At 34.6% G+C, this 19,905-nt stretch overlaps 1 protein-coding gene across 3 annotated transcripts in view; it reads left to right on the top strand.

Moving 5' to 3' along the window:
• LOC113103988 (voltage-dependent calcium channel subunit alpha-2/delta-2) overlaps positions 1 to 19,905 on the top strand; it is a 259,966-nt gene that overhangs the window by 151,553 nt on the left and 88,508 nt on the right. For all 3 annotated transcript variants that reach the window (XM_026266026.1, XM_026266024.1, XM_026266025.1), the window contains exon 4: positions 3,337 to 3,396. In XM_026266026.1, coding sequence (XP_026121811.1) covers positions 3,337 to 3,396 — 60 coding nt within the window. The remainder of the gene's footprint in view (positions 1 to 3,336; positions 3,397 to 19,905) is intronic.

Genomic DNA, 19,905 nt, shown 5'->3' with positions numbered 1-19,905 from the left:
TATTAAATATAGGTCTTACTCATAAGCATGACTGTGACTTACAATGTATTAAAAGCATAGAATGGCGTATGCTGTTTATAGATGTGTGTAATATTCACATTGTTCGCAACCAAGGCTTAAGCCTATTCCCCAACTAAATCCTTAGTCTGAGCTGTTTCAATGTAAAGAAACTTGCACTGATTGATCTTGAAATATGCCCTTGTTTTGTCTCCAGATGCACTCCAGTAATGTTTTTTCTAAGGCATGTTTATAATAATTACTTTAAAATCCTCATTGAACCATGGCCTAGTCCTGGCTTAAGCTAAAACCTATCTGTGAAATAGGGGCCATAGTGTTTAATACGGTTTGAATTGGCACCCTGGAGTGGAGTGTCATTTGGTGCTTGCATTACTCCTAATGGTGTAGCCATTAAACGCAACTACCATTGAATTAGACTCACCTCTCAAGCACTCGCTCTGTTATTTGTCTAACATTAGGAGCATTACCGCAGCCAGCCTATTAGTCGTTTAAGCCACAGTTTGAAAGCTTTCGAATGCAGTCAATGAAAGGTATGTAATTGATATTTTCGAAGGCTTTATATGAGGGCTCTTTTTTCGAGAGTCGAGTGATGGAGATCGTCTGTGTTCCCACAGGAAACAAGTGGGAGTTTTTGAACCTTAAATTGATTGATTGATTGATTTACTTATTTATTAGATTAATTGTGTTTTTTAAAACGTCTGAAATAAATTGGAATACAAATTTTATAAATTGTTATTTTATATATTATATAAAAATATATATATTTTTAATAAAAAAAAATATTATACAACTATTAAAACATAAATATGACATATATTACTATTAATAGAAATATAAAATAGAATTTAATTATTTTGAGAATTTAGAAGTAGAATAAAAATTAATTCAAATTCAAAGAAATTCATAAACCGAGAAAAGTTTGAATGTCTGATAGATAGATGGACAGACAGACAGACATTTAATTCCCCAAAATGCATCTGTGTTGAATTTCTTTAAATTATAGTTCTGCAAATTCCCATAAGGATTGTTCCAGTTCAACTTTCTGTGTAATTCAGTCATGAATTGATAGGGAACCGATTCTCCAGTTCTGAGTTTCTTAAGCAATCTTTTGTTACCCTGTATGGGAAAGAAATGGAAGAATTTCATGTCCAGTTGTCCTTTTATTATTTTGCTAGTATCTCAACTGTGAAGCTCAAGCAAAGTGTCTCTCATTAGAAGAAAAGCTCGTTTGAACTCTGGAGACACAGGCTGAACAGTTCTACTTTTATCAGTGGAAAAACTTTTGCCAACTTTCCTGTGTCTTTATCCAGGCAAACTCACTGATCTGTGGTGCCGCCTAAAGCTGTCAGGTGTTCGTTTCTCCTTCATGAGCACAGGAAGTGAGAACTGCATAGGTCAGATAAAACCTCCACTCTCACTTCCAGATGGGGAGAGCATCTTTTCCACAGTTTTACTAGGATCAGCTACTTATAAAATTAGCATGGTCCACATTTAACCAATTAGTAGTGCTGATGCAATCAATATGCAGGCAATTAAACACATGCTTCCTTTAGACTGCAACATGTTGGACTGGAGTCTGTTGCTGCAACTCAGAATTTCCTGCATCCTGTTTGGAAAAGTGTAAAGTGCAATAGTTTGCAAATTTAAGTAGTATGCAAAATTAGAATTAGTGCATCATTTGGTGTAGTATTTTCAAAATATGCATGGTGTTTGGACTAATATTGACTATAAAGGTGTTACTTGTGAGAATTACATAAAAAAAACGATTTAAGATGCACAAAGTCTAATTTTGCATACTGCTAAGAATTGCATGCAGCCTAATATTGTTTGTACTGTAACACCATTGGTACTTCAGTATATTGTTAAGCTTTAGAAAATAATGAAGTGTACTTTATTGCCTAATATTACTCATAATCCATGATGTGCTATAGTAGGGATGGTTATTTTGTTTTAAGTATTTCACAATACATTTCAAAACAGATGTGTGAACCTACAAATGAATGATTTTTAAAATAATGCATGCAAACACAAATAGTTTGCAACAAAAAGCTTTTTTTTTTTCATATGAAAACACACTTTGATGACTTTGTCATACTTGCCATTATTAGCGAAGCACATACTTAGTGTGTAGTAGAAGAATGCAAATTGTGCCGCAGCCTGTGAGTCAGTGTAGTGGAAAGTGAATCTGTTCGTGAATGTAGATTTCTGTGAAACATCTGTCACCCTGACTTTCTGGGAAAAGTTTGCTGACATATTGAGCAGGTTGAAGTGAATGATCACCATTAGCAGAGAGGAGTGGGATGTTTCTGTAGAGCCGGAGCTTTTCAGTGATGATGACGCATGTAATGAATCTGTATCATGCTGAGCAGCCCACGTGTTCTGAGAACTGTGTCAAGAGACAATTTGTCCCACGTTAAAACAATACATCAAACACTTTATGGAAGATTTGTATGATTCCTGCTTTTTTGTGCTAATTTGTAAAGACTTTTTTTTTAGAACTTGTTAGAACTTAATGAAGTAAATAAACTGATTAGGCAGCATTTCCAGAAAATAATAGTATAATGCATGTTGTTTTAGATAAATTGAAATAACTCTATTGCATTTTATCTTGAATAAAATATGTACTCTTGTGTTTCTCTTTTTACTACCAATGAAACTTGTTGACAGATACTTTGGAAAAGGGATTCCTGCAGTTTGACATGCTGTTCTCCATCTAAATTGAGTAAAATCATGCGCTAATTCATTTGAAATTATTATAAATTATTATTTGTGCAGCATGAGCTCATATTAATAGAGAAAGTTCATGGAGTATTTGTACTTTTTCATTTCACACACGCATTTAAAAAAAAAATGAACTAGTGAAGACAATAAAGTGTTTGAAAGTGTGGGTTGCTCCATCATTTTGAGTCACTTTGAACCAGAAACACTGAGTTTTAAGCTCTGAAATAAAATGCAAAGTGTCAGCCATCATTTAAATAATGATGAGTCTGCAACAGTTTGAAGTACAAACGTAAAAATAATCGTTCAAATTATACTTAAAAGCACAAAACTTGTGTGTTGTAAAGTGACCCAAAATGATGGACTAATTGACAAATCTTAAAACTTGAAATGGTTGTTACTCACAGGACCTAAAATACACATTTTAACTTACATTAATTCACATTTTTACCCAAAATCTTGATGTTGATTTTAAAACAGTAATTTTAGATATTAGACTTCAGTTCATTTATGTACTGTCACCAAAGATCCTTCACCTTTGACATTTGTATTTCTTTCTTTCTTTCTTTCTTTCTTTCTTTCTTTCTTTCTTTCTTTCAGAGATTGGCTAGAGAAGCTGAAGACATACAACGAGAGCATTCATGGCAAGATGCAATCAAAGTAAGAATTTCTTTCAGTAATTCATTAATAATTAGCCTACTTCCACAGACATTAGTTTCTGTGAATACCTTTTAGTTTAGTAACATTGATATACTGATACGGTTTTAGATCATATTTTTAATTTGATTTAATTTTGTTTTTGTTTTAAATTTAAATTTTATGTTTTAGTCATACAAAATAAAAAATATAAAAAAAAGTTTTAGTAATTTTGTTGTGCGATTTTGTAATTTTTAACGGGGGGTTTTGTATAGTGTCTACAGGTGCATCTCAATAAATTAGAATGTCGAGAAAAAGTTCATTAATTTCAGCAATTCAACTCAATTTGTGAAACTTGTGTATTAAATCAATTCAATGCACACAGAATGAAGTAGTTTAAGTGTTTGGTTATTTTAATTGTGATGATTTTGGCTCACATTTAACAAAAACACACCAATTCACAATCTCAACAAATTAGAATAAAGTCACAGACAATCAGCTAATCAACTCAAAACACCTGCAAAGGTTTCCTGAGCCTTCAAAATGGTCTCCCAGTTTGGTTCACTAGGCTACACAATCATGGTGAAGACTGCTGATCTGACAGTTGTCAAGAAGACAATCATTGACACCCTTCACAAGGAGGGTAAGCCACAAACATTCATTACCAAAGAAGCTGGCTGTTCACAGAGTGCTGTATCCAAGCATGTTAACAGAAAGTTGAGTGGAAGGAAAAAGTGAGGAAGAAAAAGATGCACAACCAACCGAGAGAACCGAAGGCCTTATGAGGATTGTCAAGCAAAACTGATTCAAGAATTTGAGTGAACTTCACAAGGAATGGACTGAGGCTGGGGTCAAGGCATACACACGTGTCAGTTGTTGTATTCCTCTTGTTAAGTATTCCACTCCTGAACCACAGACAACTTCAGAGGCATCTTACCTGGGCTATTGAGAAGAACTAAACCGTTTCCCCATTGGTCCAAAGTCCTCTTTTGCGATGAGAGCAAGTTTTGTATTTCATTTGGAAACCAAGGTCCTAGAGTCTGGAGGAAGTGTGGAGAAGCTCATAGCCCAAGTTTCTTGAAGTCCAGTGTTAAGTTTCCACAGTCTGTGATGATTTGGGGTTAAATGTCATCTGCTGGTGTTGGTCCATTATGTTTTTTAAAAAACCAGTCACTGCACCCGTTTACCAAGAAATTTTGTAGCACTTCATGCTTCCTTCTGCTGACCAGCTTTTTGAAGATGCTGATTTCATTTTCCAGCAGGATTTGGCACCTTCCCACACTGCCAGAAGCACCAAAAGTTGGTTAAATGACCATGGTGGTGGTGTGCTTGACTGTCCAGCAAACTCACCAGACCTGAACCCCAGAGAGAATCTATGGGCTATTGTCATGAGGAAAATTATACAATTCAGATGAGCTGAAGGCCACTGTCAAAGAAACCTGGGCTTCCAGACCACCTCAGCAGTGCCACAAACTGATCACCTCCATGCCACGCCAAATTGAGGCAGTAACTAAAGCAAAAGGAGCTCCTACCAAGTATTGAGTACAAGTACAATAAATGAACATACTCTCCAGAAGGCCAACAATTCACAAAAAATGTGTTGAGATGGTGAATTGGTGGTTTGGTGAGCCAAAATCATCACAATTAAAAGAACCAAAGACTTAAACTACTTCACTCTGTGTGCATGGTATTCATTTAATACATGAGTTTCACAATTTGAGTTGAATTAGTGAAAAAAATGAACTTTTCCTCAATATTCAAATTTACTGAGATGCACCTGTATGAAGTTTTTAATTTTAAGTTTTTACTTTATTTAGTTTCTAATTTTAGTACTTGAGGTTAAACTAAATTAAATGCTAATTAGTAGCTGAAATAATTTTTAAGTGTTTTATACGTTTTATTTTATTTCAGTTAATGTTTATGTGAAATAATGTTAGTTGTTTCAGTCAGGCTGTATTTTTACTTAGGCGCACAGTTGCTTTGAAATGGTCCCTGGTCTGGGACGCCCCATTGACTACTCACTGAGCCTATTTTTCAGTGCAATTGACTGGCTAAGTTAGTCAAGTTGTCAAATGCAAGAGTAACTCTTTCATAGAGAGCTCCTTGAGCAAAACCCCCGGGTGCCCTTGGAGGGTCGGTGCTCAGACGCCACAGCAGCAGTATGAATCTGTGAGCTTATATGCAGTGACAGCTGAAGGACTGTGCAGATCGCTGACTAGTTTGATCATCTCAATGTTAGTAGACATTTTGCACTTGCAACCCCTACAAAAAGTTACTGTGGTGGTACCATGCTAAAGTTATATGATAAAAGTGAAATAGTGCATGGCTACAGACACCATAGCAATGCATTCCATACGTAGACACACACAGACATAAACACACATACATGACACACACACACACACTGCTGTGTGATGTCGGCAGTCTCCAGGGAGACCGTGCCTTGCTGTCATGCTACACTTCCCACAAATGGATTCTTAACCCCGTTGCTCCCGCGGGATATTTGAGAAAAGGCTCTAAAACTAATAATTATGAGACCTCCTCTCTGAGAGCCCATCTCTATTCATGGCTGCTTAGCCACTAAAGTCAGCAGTGAAGGAGACGCAGGCCGCTGTCTGTCACACCGCATGATGCTCAAATGACCTGACAGACTTCTGATAGACTACAGATTATATTACACACACACACATACATACATAGACAGTTATGTTTTATTCCCCCTCTGTATCACCAAACATTTTGTAAAAAATATTCTAAATGCATGTTTGATCTTATTGTGAATTATTCATCCATGCATATATATATATTTTTAACCATAGCACACTTGCACGTCCACAAAGCATGTTTCTAGATTTAAAGGAATAGATTAACCAAAAAATAAAATCTACTCATCCTCATTATATTCCAGATGTTGATGAGCGTGTTTCTTCATGAGAACAGACTTGGCGCGAATTTCTCTTTCTCACCAGTGGATGCTCTGCAGTGAATGGGTGCCGTCAGAATGAGAGTCCAAACTGATAAAAACATCACAATAATCCACACCACTCCAGTCCATCAGTTAATATCTTGTGAAGTGAAAAGCTGCATGTTTGTATGAACCAGATTCAAGATGAATATGTTTTAACTTGAAGCCACCACTTCTGAACGAAAACACTGTAGTTTGTAATTCATAATAATTTGTCCTCCAGTGAAAAAGTCCATCTCATGTTGTCCTCTCTCATCAAGATTTACTGATATATTTGTAAATGGTGCTTGATCTGTGCATATTTCTCTCCTGATTCAGGCAAGACAACTTTTCACTGGAGAAAGCAATGTTTTGAATAGAGGACTTATATGAATTATTTAAAATGTCTTAATGATGCATTAATTCCTTACAAACTTCACTTCACAAGATGCTAATTGATGGACTGGAGTGCTGTGGATTACCTGTGGATTATTGTGATGTTTTTATCAGACTCTCATTCTGACGGCACCCATTCACTGCAATGTATCCATTGATGAGCAAGTGATATAATGCTACATTTCTCCAAATATGTTCCCATGAAGAGACAAACTCATCTACATCTTAATTGGCCTGAGGGTGAGTAAATTTTCAGCAAATTTTACATTTTGGATGATCTTTAAATTAAAGTTTAAATTGTTGCTTGAAGAAACAATTGAGACGTTAATGAGATCTCATTTGTACATTGGAAAGTAATGTTAGTTCATTGAAACCAGTCAAAGCACAAACACATGTGGACTTTTGCTTGTTTTCTAATGTTAAAGGTCAGAACTGTGGCATGTTTCACATCTTTCCTTACTTTTTCAGTCTGTCGTTCCTTTGCTTCATCACGTTTTTCATCTGTCTATTTTTGCAGTATTCATTTAGCCGTCTTTCATATACAGCTTCTCTCTCTCAGTTTTCATCACTCTCTCCTCTCTGCTCACCTTCCTCTTTCACTATCTCGCTCTTTCCTCTCACACCTCCCTCTTATCTGTCCTCGTTTCTAATCAGGCGTGAAAACAGTTTGAAAATATCATATTGTTGAAAATACTGCAATTGAATCCTAATGGCATGCGGACATTAATAATGTATTGCGGTGCTGATTTCATTTGCCTTTATAATTAGGCAAGGTAATGAAGCACTGTAGGGGCCAAACCAATTCACTGTCTTCACGGGAGAGACAGGAACAAGAGGAGGGGCTTTGAGGATCCTGGGATACGGAGAGGGGTCTCTCCATTTGTGGGTTTTAGATTGGTAACAGTTTTGCCCTCTCTTTTGGAGCAACGCTGTAATTAGATTAGTCTCACATGCTCTTTAGCACATTAGGAGCGCCAAAACGCACGCCTCTCAGAGCGACGGCTGGAGGGAATACAAGAGACGGAGAGAAAAAGAGGACGTTTGTGTCACATACACAGGATGCAAAAGGGTAACATGCTTAGAAACTAGTTTGAAGTGGTTAACATGCACGCACATATCTACACTAACTAGTCAGAGGCAGGTGTCTAGAGGAGGGAGTAGTATTATTAGTAAATGTTGTTCCTGTGGCTCAGTGGTAGAACATTGCGTTAGCAGAACAAAAGGTTGTGGGTTCAATTCCCAGGGAACACACATACTGATAAAAAAAAAAAAAATCCTGTATATCCTGAATGCACTGTAAGCTGCTTTGGATAAAACCGTCTGCTAAATGTATATTAGTGGAGGGATGTATATCAGGGAAAGTTCGGATAAATTATTCACTCATTGCTTTTTCGATCCAGGGTTATTGTAGTAAACTAATTAGAACTAAAACCATTTAGAAAATAAATAAATAAAAACTTTATATATATATATATATATATAAAGTTATTTCGTTTTAATTTAGTTTAACTTGATGTATTAAAATAAGTAAAACTGAAATAAAAATAAATAAAAACTATATAGACAAAATAAATGACAAAAGATTGCAACACAACAAATTGCTACAACTTTAACTAAAGATAAAATGAAAACAGAATATATAAAAATAAAAGCTGGTTTCAAATATTAATAAACACTATAATAGTATCTTAATGACCTCAAATGGTTAAATCTTCTTTTTTTAAATATTTGTATATTAATGTAAATGTATCTGTTTAGTACAAATCAGTGTTATTTAATATTATTTATACACTATTATAAAATTTAAAATTTCCATTTTAATATTAGAGGAAGTTTTAGTAAATGTGCTATGTACTTTTCTAATTTTTTTATGTAAATTTTTCTTATTTCTATTGTGCTTTAATTTATTTTGTTTTCCACTTTAGTGCTAGTAATTTTAGTATATTAAAATAAAATATATTTATTTCATTTGGTTACCAAGCTAACATTTCTGTTTAGATTTTAATAATCATTTCAATTCAGTTTTAACTTTTTTAAACAAAGCACTGTGGTATTCTCTCTAGTGACACCTGGAGGTCAAAAGTAAAATTGCTATTTAAAAGTGTAGTTTATTTCTGAGAAAAGTGAGTTTGTCTGATCCTGTGATCTCACAAACATATGACAGTTTAAAAAGATTCTGCCCCTTTAAATAATTTCACTGCTTTTATTAGTAGCTTGTAATGTTCATGAGTTTTGCCTGTAGTTTAACTGTTTTAAATAATGGGTAGTTTTAAAGCGTATGCATACGTGAAATCGCCTTCCTCTGATGCTGTTTTCGCATCGAGGTCGCTGCTTTTATTGAAGCCCTGACACAACTGAAATATCCTGTAGTGTGCATCCGTGTCGGTTTGTTTAAGTGTATTCCCATAAACGCGTCCTCGTGTGTGTTTCTCTATGCCTGGCCATCTGTGTGCAGGAGAACACCTGGCCATCCGCGTGTGTTTGTGAAGCTCTTGTTCGGTACCTGCCTCGGTCCATCGGTGCTTTGTGCTAACAGAGGTGACATCATCGGCCCAGATTCCCAGAATACTGTGGCTGCTGTTGCCGTAGCGACAGGCAATGCAGCTCGTGCTTCATTGCGCGAGTCACCATTACTTTGCCCCGCGCGCTTCCTCTGATGGCCAGACATCACAGGTGCCATACACACTTAATTACCACGACAGGCGTGATAGATAACCGCACACCTCATCTGTTCAGAAAGTCACTCTGTTAACATACTCGCACATCACTGTCCTCGAACACAGAGACACTTTACATAAACACGTCAGTTAATGACATGCATTATGATGCAATAATGTGCTGAATAAAATATTAAACGCCAGTCTTTTCAAAGACGCGATTCGTAAAGCTTATTTTTAACTTAAGAATTTATTAAGAAATATTGCAGGTATTTCTTCATTTTATTGTCCTGGATAAAATATTAAACTCAGTATTTTTAAAGATGGAAAGTATTTATTTTCTCTCTCTCTCTGATGTAATTGTCTTGTTTTATATATATATATATATATATATATATATATATATATATATATATATATATATATATATATATATATATATATATATATATATATATATAATATTCAATTCATTACTTTTAATTCACACTCTGAGCATTTTGTTAGCTTCATATAAAAATAACCGTTTTTAGTTATTTTTAAATATTGAAATAAAAATATTTTTTAAAATGTTTATTTAATGTTTTCATTTTTTACATTTAAATAACGTGAGTGTGATCATTTTTTATTAAGTTTTTAAAATTGTAAATAATTGTTTCTTTTAATTATGCTTTATACCTTATTTAATGTTTTATTTAATATTTAATTATTAAAAATATTTCAGCTTTTATTTTATAAAAAATATATAAAACATTTTTTTTTTACTTTTATTAAATTAAAATAAATATATGTAATAAAAATAACAATTTCAATAATGTCATTAATAATGTAATATGTAAAAAGTGTCTGAACTTAATCCAAGCATATTTCTGACATATTTAAAACATTCACCACACACTGCATATGAGGCATGACCTGACTGTCCTTGTCAGTATAATGGCGTGTGAATAATCAAGATAGTTGCTGTAGCACTGGTATGATTCCACATCATATGATATATAGTGTTTGACGTGCTGTATCTGTTTGTCCAGCCAGCCGTCTCAATACACAATACAGAATGAGCTGTTTGAATGCAGCGCTTGTCATGTTTGACCACAGTATCGAGCTCTCACGGCTCGGCTTGTAATAACAACAGCGCTAGTCGTAGCACACCGGCCTTTTAAATCCATCTGAATTCAATAGTGTGTGAAATAGTCATTAAATTCTTTTATTGTGTTTTATTTCTCAAGGTCGTTTTGGCTAGCCTCTCTGTCACAATCGGTTTGAGAGCCATTTCTTGGCTGATTAATGCGATTGTCTCGTTTAAACTGGTGCAAGCAGCACGACGACTACTAAAAGACTACATCTCCTCCGGCTCGCTGCCCCACCACTGTTTCACTGGATATCCTAACACCATATTTAATACGGCTGACGAGACACTGTTGAGAAAAATAAACAAGGACTGTGTCATATTTGGATCTGAATGTGATGAGAACATGCAGTTGTCTTGTATATCTGTCAGGCATCATGGATTTCAACAATGTAAATGCAGGTGATTCAGTAGTATATAGTATTTTCCTGTTTACTTTTATCCATGGGATTTTGGTTTTATAAATTTTTGCTCAGTTTGCACGCGCACACATGCACACACATATACACTCAGTATAATATTATAAAAGTATATAATAATAGAAAAAATATATGATTTAATAATATTTCATATAATAATATACTATGAATTATAAAATAATAATGTATTTGCTGTACATATACACATTTTCTCTTTTGTAAAATTGTTTATACATTATTTAATATTTAAATTTTTTGACTGAATTTATAATAAATAGATTTTATGACATATATATATATATATATATATATATATATATAATTTTTTATGGATATAGTTAGTAATATTTTTAAATAATGTGATTAATGTGTATATATATATATATATATATATATATATATATATATATATATATATATAAGTGTCAGAGCTTAATCCAAGCATATTTTTGAAAGTTAAAACATCTATTAAAATAAATGTTAAAATATTTTTTTAATAAAATGTATTTAATATTTTTGTATAATAGTTATAATATTTGTATAATTTTTATAATATTTTAACATATTATTTTATAGATTTAATAGACTTTATATATTTTATACAATAAATATAATAAAATATTTATTGTTTATTATATCTATTTATCTGTCTGTCCGTCCGTCTGTCCGTCCGTTTATCTTAAGTGCATACATTTATGAATGCTTCATCAAATTAATTCAAATCTGTAACTACTAAACGATTAATTTTAAAAGATTTAAGTCATTTGATCACAATTTGACCAGCACCATTTGATGCACATTTGCGTTGACATAAAGTGAAAGTGCATAAAAATAAAAGCCGGGTCCGCTGCAATCACACACTGTAGCTGCTTTTTAATAAAGCTCTGCAACACGTTATTATGATAATAGCTACATTTGTTTTTGCTGCGCTTAGCACTGAAGTAATAACTATTTTCAGTGTGGCACAACCCATTAATGCACCTAAAATCCTCCCATCACTACAATTACAGCTCTGTTCATTATCACTGAATGCGTTCGGATGGTTTGGTCCATATCTGTTTCTGCTAGCATTATCAGCGTATGTCACAGTACTTGTAGCTGTCAGTCTGAAGGTAAAGAGCTGTGAGGAAGCCCAGGCCTTTTTGATTAGATGTGTTTGAATGGTGTTGTGCATAAGACAGCAGTGAGAGAAGCAGGAGAGAGAGGAGGAAAAGATGTGCACTTTCCATCCAATGTGTCAGCAGTATGTTTGAAATGCATTAGCGCTAATAGCTGTGCCATTAGAGGAGAGGAGAGGCGCTCTGTGCTGAGAGAGACACTGCCGTCTTCCAGGCCATTTGCCATAATCATCATTCTGTAATCAATCAAGCCTTTCATCAGAAAACAAGACGCTTGCATTATTTTCAAGCAGATCTTCTCTTGACATTGCATTCATGAAATTCTCCTCGCATGTGTTTAAATGTATTCGGACGTTAGCTTCATGTTTCTGCTTGTGAAGTCACTCAGATGTAGTCTGGTGAATCAGAATTTTGATAACAGTATGTTCTGTATGTATGACACAGAATTACATTAAAAAAAAGCCTTTTTTGAGTAGAAGCAGAAACACACTGTTTTCTTGCATGTCTCTTTAAATGCAAATGTGTTGCTGATCCCGCCCCCTTTTCCAGAAAAGGGCTGTGCCTTCACAGCTCGTCTCAAATAATCTGCACATCTGTTTGGTTTTTATTATCATGTCTGTCACGCTGAAATCATGAGTTTTAAAGCAGTATTAGTTTAATCGTACGATAAACGGTTTTCGCACAGAAAGTGGCTGTCACACAGCATGTGAGTACTAAACTAAGTTCTCTTTCATCTCTTATTGCACTTAAACTGTCGAATACACATACGTTTAGGTTAAAAACACATAAAAACATTCTGTGAAGGTTAAACAGCTGGGAAAGAAATCACATGTTTATATTAGATTAGGTGTATCAAGTGATATAATATACACTATATTGCTGCCTATGCTAATAATATCACCCAAACAATAAAATAAAAGCAGAAAATCACTCACTCTGGACTGAATAACGTCTATAGCTTTGATAAAAAGGCCTTGCTGCTTTTAAGTGCATGCAGATAAACATGGCCGATTGTGGGCGGGATCTATGCTAATACAGTAGTGTCCATTAACAGTTGTGGGCGGGGCTTGTAAAATGTGTTGCTATAGGGCCCTGGCATTTTTTGCTGATTGGATATCTATCTGATTTGTTAAAACGTTTCCATTTACACTTGGCCACATAAATGTGTCATCGCAAAACGGATATAAATCTGATCTTCAATCCCCATGCTATATTTAAATTTAACAGTTTGTCTCACTACTTTTAATGAAGATGATTAAGTGTTGACCGCTTTATTCGTGACAGTTTGCGCATCGGATTGCTGAAGAGATACTCAGCTACTCGTCTGCTGCGATGCGTGTTGCATTAGTGCAGTCATATAGCCTATAACACACTCTCATATGTTTATTATTTTGGGAATAGTCAAATTTACATATGTGGTTTCTACAACCAGATGCATTTTCACTTGTCCATTTTCGTCTGGAATAATGCAAAAACCACATCCTGATGTGGTTTGAGTTATCAGATTTAAATCTGTCTCAAATGTGTTTCGGAGGATATTTACACCTGGTCTTTTCACGATCAGATAGCTATCCAATCAGACAAAATGCATGAAATGCCCAGGTGTAAACAGCTTTATAGTGTTCTGATTGAGTTGAAACACTATATCCCACAATGCAATGCAACTTTATGTTTCCATAAGCAGTATTGCATTGTTTTATACAAATTTGTGATTTATTATTTGATCAGATGGCCTATTATACATTGGGTTTTTTGATGATTGATTGTACTACTTTACTTCACATTTTTAAAAATGAGAGTTGTATGTACTGCACAGTATGCTAGTATTCCATTTCAGACAGAATCATGTACACACATTGATGTATTCGACAGTCATACATGATCAGTAACATTAGACGCCCGAGGGAAACACTTCTTACTCTTCTGTCATGTTCACTTTACGACGTTCTCTCATCTGGAGGGTCAGTAACACAGACTGCGGTTCCATTATCTCTCCTGTGGAAATGCTTCATGCTTCCAGAAGCTCAGCCTGCAGCTAGAAAGACTTACAAAGAGTTCACAGGCTCCTACGGCCCTCCACGTCTGCGTTTCACACCCGGCAGCAGATGGATTTCATAGAAATAAGGCTCTGTGAAAAAGTGCCTTAAACATTTTAAGATTTCTGTCATCACTTACTTATCATCAAGTAGTTCCAAACCTGTGTGAGTTTCTTTCTTCTGTTCACAAAGGAAGATATTTGGAAGAATGTTGGTAACCAAACTGGTGATGGTAGCTACTGACTTCTATGCTATGGAAAAAAATAATATAGAAGTCAGTGGCTACCATCAACTGTTTGATCACTCATTTGAGCTTAACCAAAGAATCAAATCAGTCTGATTCATTAACAGATCAATTAGGCCAGTTTGGATCAATTCCTTCAATGGAAAGATTAGACTCAGAAATATGATTCCTTCACGTTCCTTCAGGTCTCTCGTTTAAATCTGATCCTCACACAAAGCAATTTTTTTTTAAAGACTTTATATGGACTATTTTATGGTGCTTTCATGACCATTTTTTCCCCAATTTGTAACTGCAAAAATCTTCATGTGTTTCACTGAAAGTCATGTAGGTTTGGAACAACAATTGATGACTGAATTTTTGACTGAAGTTAATACAGCCAACGTGAAAATAAAATTTCTTCAACGTCTTTAAAATTTGAATGTGATGCATTTCTTAATAACTCAGAGAACTAATTCACGACAATTAATAAATAGCATAACAAAAATAAGAAGGAAGTCTGACAGCAAGAACAAATTCACAGCCACACACACTATGCTCTCAAGGACATAAAGAGGTCCAGAATGAAGGTTGTTCTTATACATCTTTACTTTTAGCTTGATTAAAGGTCTTAAAGATGGCCCTCCAAGGCTGGTAATGTATTCAATAGTTAATGGACCCCAGGCACTTAGAAGGGCCGGGGGGAGAGAGAGCAGCTCTCGTTCCACTTTGAAGAGCCAATTATCTCAAACACTGTTTTTATTGTGGCAGAACTGGCTGCAGGGCAAAGCTGGCACCAACTCGAGTAGCGATCCGTGCCATTAGTGGTCAGAGAGACGGACGTACTGTACAGATACCAGAGCACACTGGGAAAGTATGCCAAGACATGACAAAATTGTTTGGAATGGAATACTAGCATAATACTTCTTGAATAGCAAATGAAGCAGTATGCAAAACTTTTTAAACAAATCCCATAGCCTCATTTAGCAAGTGTTGTCCAACGTTAGTATGCAAAAAACTTTTTGCATACATTACTGCTTTCATATGTATATTTAGAATTCATGCATAGTATATGTATTTATTTACTAATTATATTTAAGATTTATTTAATATTTATTTATAAAATATAGATTTTTTATTCATTCAATTAAGAAATAAACTTAATGATTTTTATTAATTGCATTAAATAATGCATGTATTTATTCTAAATATTGTTATTTCATTATATATTCAGATTATATTTATTATATTTTATTTATGTAATTTATTTAAAACTTTTGGCAGAGATCATGGATGTTATGGTAGATGTATTTATTTATTTAAGTGCATTTATTTAGTTTGTTACACACTACATATTGTTATTGTAGTATGCCTTTTTATTTCTTTTTTTTTTAAGTTGGCTGATAAAATAAAGTGATAATAAGTATTTATTTATATTTTTTTGTTAATTGCACTTTCAATCATGCATTTTATTTTGAAAACTTTGGCAGATAAAGTGAAAAGAGAATGTTAGTGGTAAAACCACTTTGTCACATTTGAATGCATTGCATTGTGGGATACAGCATGCTGTGCATATAGTAGGTCATCTGTGATGCACAAAGCAAATCTGCATACTGGACACCGTTTACATACTGCAAACTGCTAAAATGGTGTAAGTAGTATGCTATTGTGAGCTGTGCTGCGAACAGCCCGAGAGCCTTTTTCATGATGAAATGATTCTTAATCTCGTCCCATACTTTCATCAACATGCATGTCGTCTGCACGCTCTGCCTCCAGTGGTTGCCTTGGTGACCCTTCAGCTTTTGTAATTTTAGCATCCTGATTGGAGTCGTCTCTGTAATTTACTGGAGTGTCTCTCCTCCAGGTAGCTTTAGCTCTCAGCCTCCTCTGCGCTCCTGCAAACCACGTCTTCACTGAATATTCTGAGGCTTCTCTCCTGGAGCCACCACACTTCTGCATGCTGAAGATGCAGTTAGTTTGGATCAAAGTCAAGGAGAAACAGAAAGGTCAAAGAAAAAGAAAGAGAGAAAATGACTAAATCTGCACTGCATGCTTTCAGTTCTAACACTAGATCTTTTTACTGTCTGCACTTTTACAACTACAGGTCATTTCAACCAAAGACTCTGTGGAGAAGAGGAATTCTTACTCTCTAGTTCTTTAGAAAACCTTCTGCATGAGGGATTTTTTTTCTCTAAAATCATGCTTAAAAATCTCACTGTCATTGCGTTAGATAACAAAATAGTTATTAGTATTTACTCGATCTTTTTTTTTGCTCAGTGTCTCTGAAGTTCATCAAATTACCCATGAACATGATCCAGTAAACGTTCAAGAATACAATCATTCTGCAGGAAAATCTACTTTTATTTTAGATTCCAACAACAGGTTTATAAGTTAAATTTTATTGTGCAATGTCTTGTGCTTGAAAAATGCAAGGTTTGTTCTCTACTAACTTTCTTCAGTACAGTTTGTTGTTTATGTAATCTAATGACATCTAGACTTTTTAAGTCTGACTTAAAGGAATAGTTCGCCCATACATAAAAACTACCTGAAATTTGTAGGTGAGTTTGTTTCTTCATCAAGACAGGGGTTGATTGCATAAACTGTTTAGACTAGTCTAAAGTTAGTTAGTCATCTAATTATTTTCTTCAAGACTGGTGATAACTTTTTTGAAATTCAGTTATGAAAAGGTAGATTAGTCTTATTTGTAATGGAAATTAAGACTGATTACCCCTTGGCATTGCTAGTTGGTCAAACTAGTTTTTATGACACAGTCTTGACTTGGTGGGTAAGTTTGTGCAGCTGGCATCAGATTTGTAGAAATGTAGCATTCCATAACTTTCTCACCTGTGGATGCTCTGCAGTGAATGGGTGCCGTCAGAATGAGAGTCCAAACAGCTGATAAAAACATCACAATAATCCACAACACTCTGGTTCATCAGTTAACATCTCGTGAAGTGAAAACCTGTGTGTCTGTATGAAACTAATTCATAATTAGTCCATAATCCATAATAACAGTCCCTAATCCAACAGCATTTTCCAGAACAGTATTTTTTTTTTTTTTTTGGTGCTGTACATGTTGCTTGATTTGTTTATAACAAACACACAGCTTTTCAATTCACAAGATGTTAACTGAAGGACTGGAGTGGTGTGGATTTTTGTCGTATTTTTATCAGTTGTTCGGACTCTTATTCTGATGGCACCCATTCACTGCAGTAGATCCATTGTTGAGCAATTAATAGAATGCTACTTTAATGCTACTATTCCTTTAAGTGTGCAAATACTTTTTGGGGCACCTGCACTGTTGCTTTTTAACTTGAGCTCTAAAAGAGCTTGTAAAGATGCCTATAACACATTTCTTGATGAGATGAGTTTCTTTGAATCCAATGTGCTATGAATACTATTAAAGATCATTTATTGTGAAGCGTGTTCTCAGAAACACTGTTAGCCCCATGTATGTAATTGCTGTGCAGTTCTTGTCTCGGTGCCTGAGGTCTCGCTTTATTACTTGATTCGTATCCTTTGATACCGGCTTTAGTAACTATCACTTACACCACATGTGCACTTTTTCGAGTCGCTTTAGTAAGAAAGCATCCGCAGAGAACATAATTGTAAATGATTGCGCAGTCTCTATGAATCAGAAGAAGTTCCCTGGCCACGAGGAGTTCGGCCGGACCGAATGAGGAGACGGGGCTCATGGGTTGAGGTGTTTCTAAAGCCTCCCTATCGATCCCTCCATACCAATCGATAGCTCCCCAAATCCACCTCGCCACGCTCCAAAAGACAACAGCCCATCTCATCACACGCTAAACCCCCATGAAGGGCTTTCTCTCCATCTCTGTGTCTGTGTGTGTCCATGTCTGGCGGCGAGGCGAAAAGAGAAAACTAGCTCTTTTGAAAATGGTAGAGATGGCCCATTTTCTCTCATGGACATGTTCACGATTTGTTAATGAGGTTTTTAGCACTTGCATGAGATTAAATGATGCTGTTTGAGGAGTCATTTTGTGACAAATTTGATAGTGGCAGGTTCAGATAAAGTAAAGCGCCACATGTTGATCAACCGTAATCTTCTGCTTCTTTTAGCATAAAGTCATTTGAAAAACAATCAGTAGTTTATTTCACAGCTAGTTAGTCCGTCGATGCAGCGTTGATTCAAGTGCTGCAACAATTTAATGCATGTTTGAAAGTTCAGCATAAAAGCAGGAAGTCTGGAGGGTTTTTCTTGCTTGCTTTTGAAAGAGAACATTGTTTATCAGGCGGAGAAATGAAGACTTGGGACCTGTTTTTCATGCAGAACGGGCTTTGTCTTTTGTTTATCATCCGGCGTCGTTCACGCTGAGGCAAATAGCACAAAAAACCATGCTTGCTTCTGTGCCACACTAAAAACTAAACTGAAATGACTTATAATGAAACATAATTTATCTGTCATTGCTTATTTTATAGTCTCATGTGTCTGACTCTTTATGGATGTTTTGTGTGGATTTAGATCCTTTTAAAAATGGTTTTTGCTGCAAGATGTTTTTTAAATTCCCAAAATACAATTTACAGTGATGTTTGCTAAGAAGACGTCGTTCAAAACTTCCATTGCTTATACTTTTTTTTATTAAAAGCAGTAACCGTAACTTTATGCTAAAGCTGATAAATCCTATTAATATCATACTGTATTTAAAATACTTACTATTCAGAAAAGTATGGTGCTACCATGTTGTTTTGAATATTTATCGTCATATTCTTTAATAAATACTGTAACACTTGAATTTCAGTTCTTAGGAATATATCAAAGTACCAAAGTACTACCATCTGATATCATCATAATGTTACCACGGTATATTTTTGAAAGGGTAGAGAACAGAAAATCTGTAGCAACAGCCTGTCAGTCATTCATACTGTAACATCTTAAGCTACTAATGTAATTAAACTACTTATTTTTGTATCATTAGTGTTTTGAGGACATCACTGTTATGAGGGCAGATCAGCCGTATGTGGGTGATTCTCCAAAGTAACGTTTGCTTACATTTATTGGATTACATGGTCCAATAATTGGACAGTTTTAAAAGGATATATTATAGTAGTTTTAAACTTTTTTAATGTATAATTTATTTCATATTTATTTTTTCTTTATTTATTGATAAATTATAAATTTGGCATAATTTCTATATAATTTTATTATTTCTTAATAACTTTTTATCTCTATGTAATTATGTGATATTTTTTAAAAATATTGTTTTTTTTAATTTTTAATTTTTCTTTTTTGTATTTATGAGTACACTTTTAATTACAACACAACTAAAATATTTAAAAAATGAAATAATCTGCTTTATATGACATTACTTTTTTCATCTTTTTTTAATTTTTTTTTATAATTCGCTAAATGTTTGTTTTTTTGGCTCTTGCTGGAAGAGAGTGTAAAAACAGACAACATTCAAAGGAAAACCCTGTTTTGACAGCCCTTTCAGCGGCTTTATAAATATGTTTGTGCTTGTATGACAGATAACAATTTCGCCCCTTCAATATTGCTGGACGTTTTGAGCACATTCTAACTTTTCAATTGTAAATGATATCCCTGGGAAATGTTTACAAGACATTTGCATGGTGATTGTGGTGTGTGTGTGTGTGT

Source organism: Carassius auratus, chromosome 6 (genome assembly GCF_003368295.1).
Source record: "Carassius auratus strain Wakin chromosome 6, ASM336829v1, whole genome shotgun sequence".
NCBI lineage: Eukaryota > Metazoa > Chordata > Actinopteri > Cypriniformes > Cyprinidae > Carassius > Carassius auratus.
This window is presented reverse-complemented; position numbering and strand designations above follow the sequence as displayed.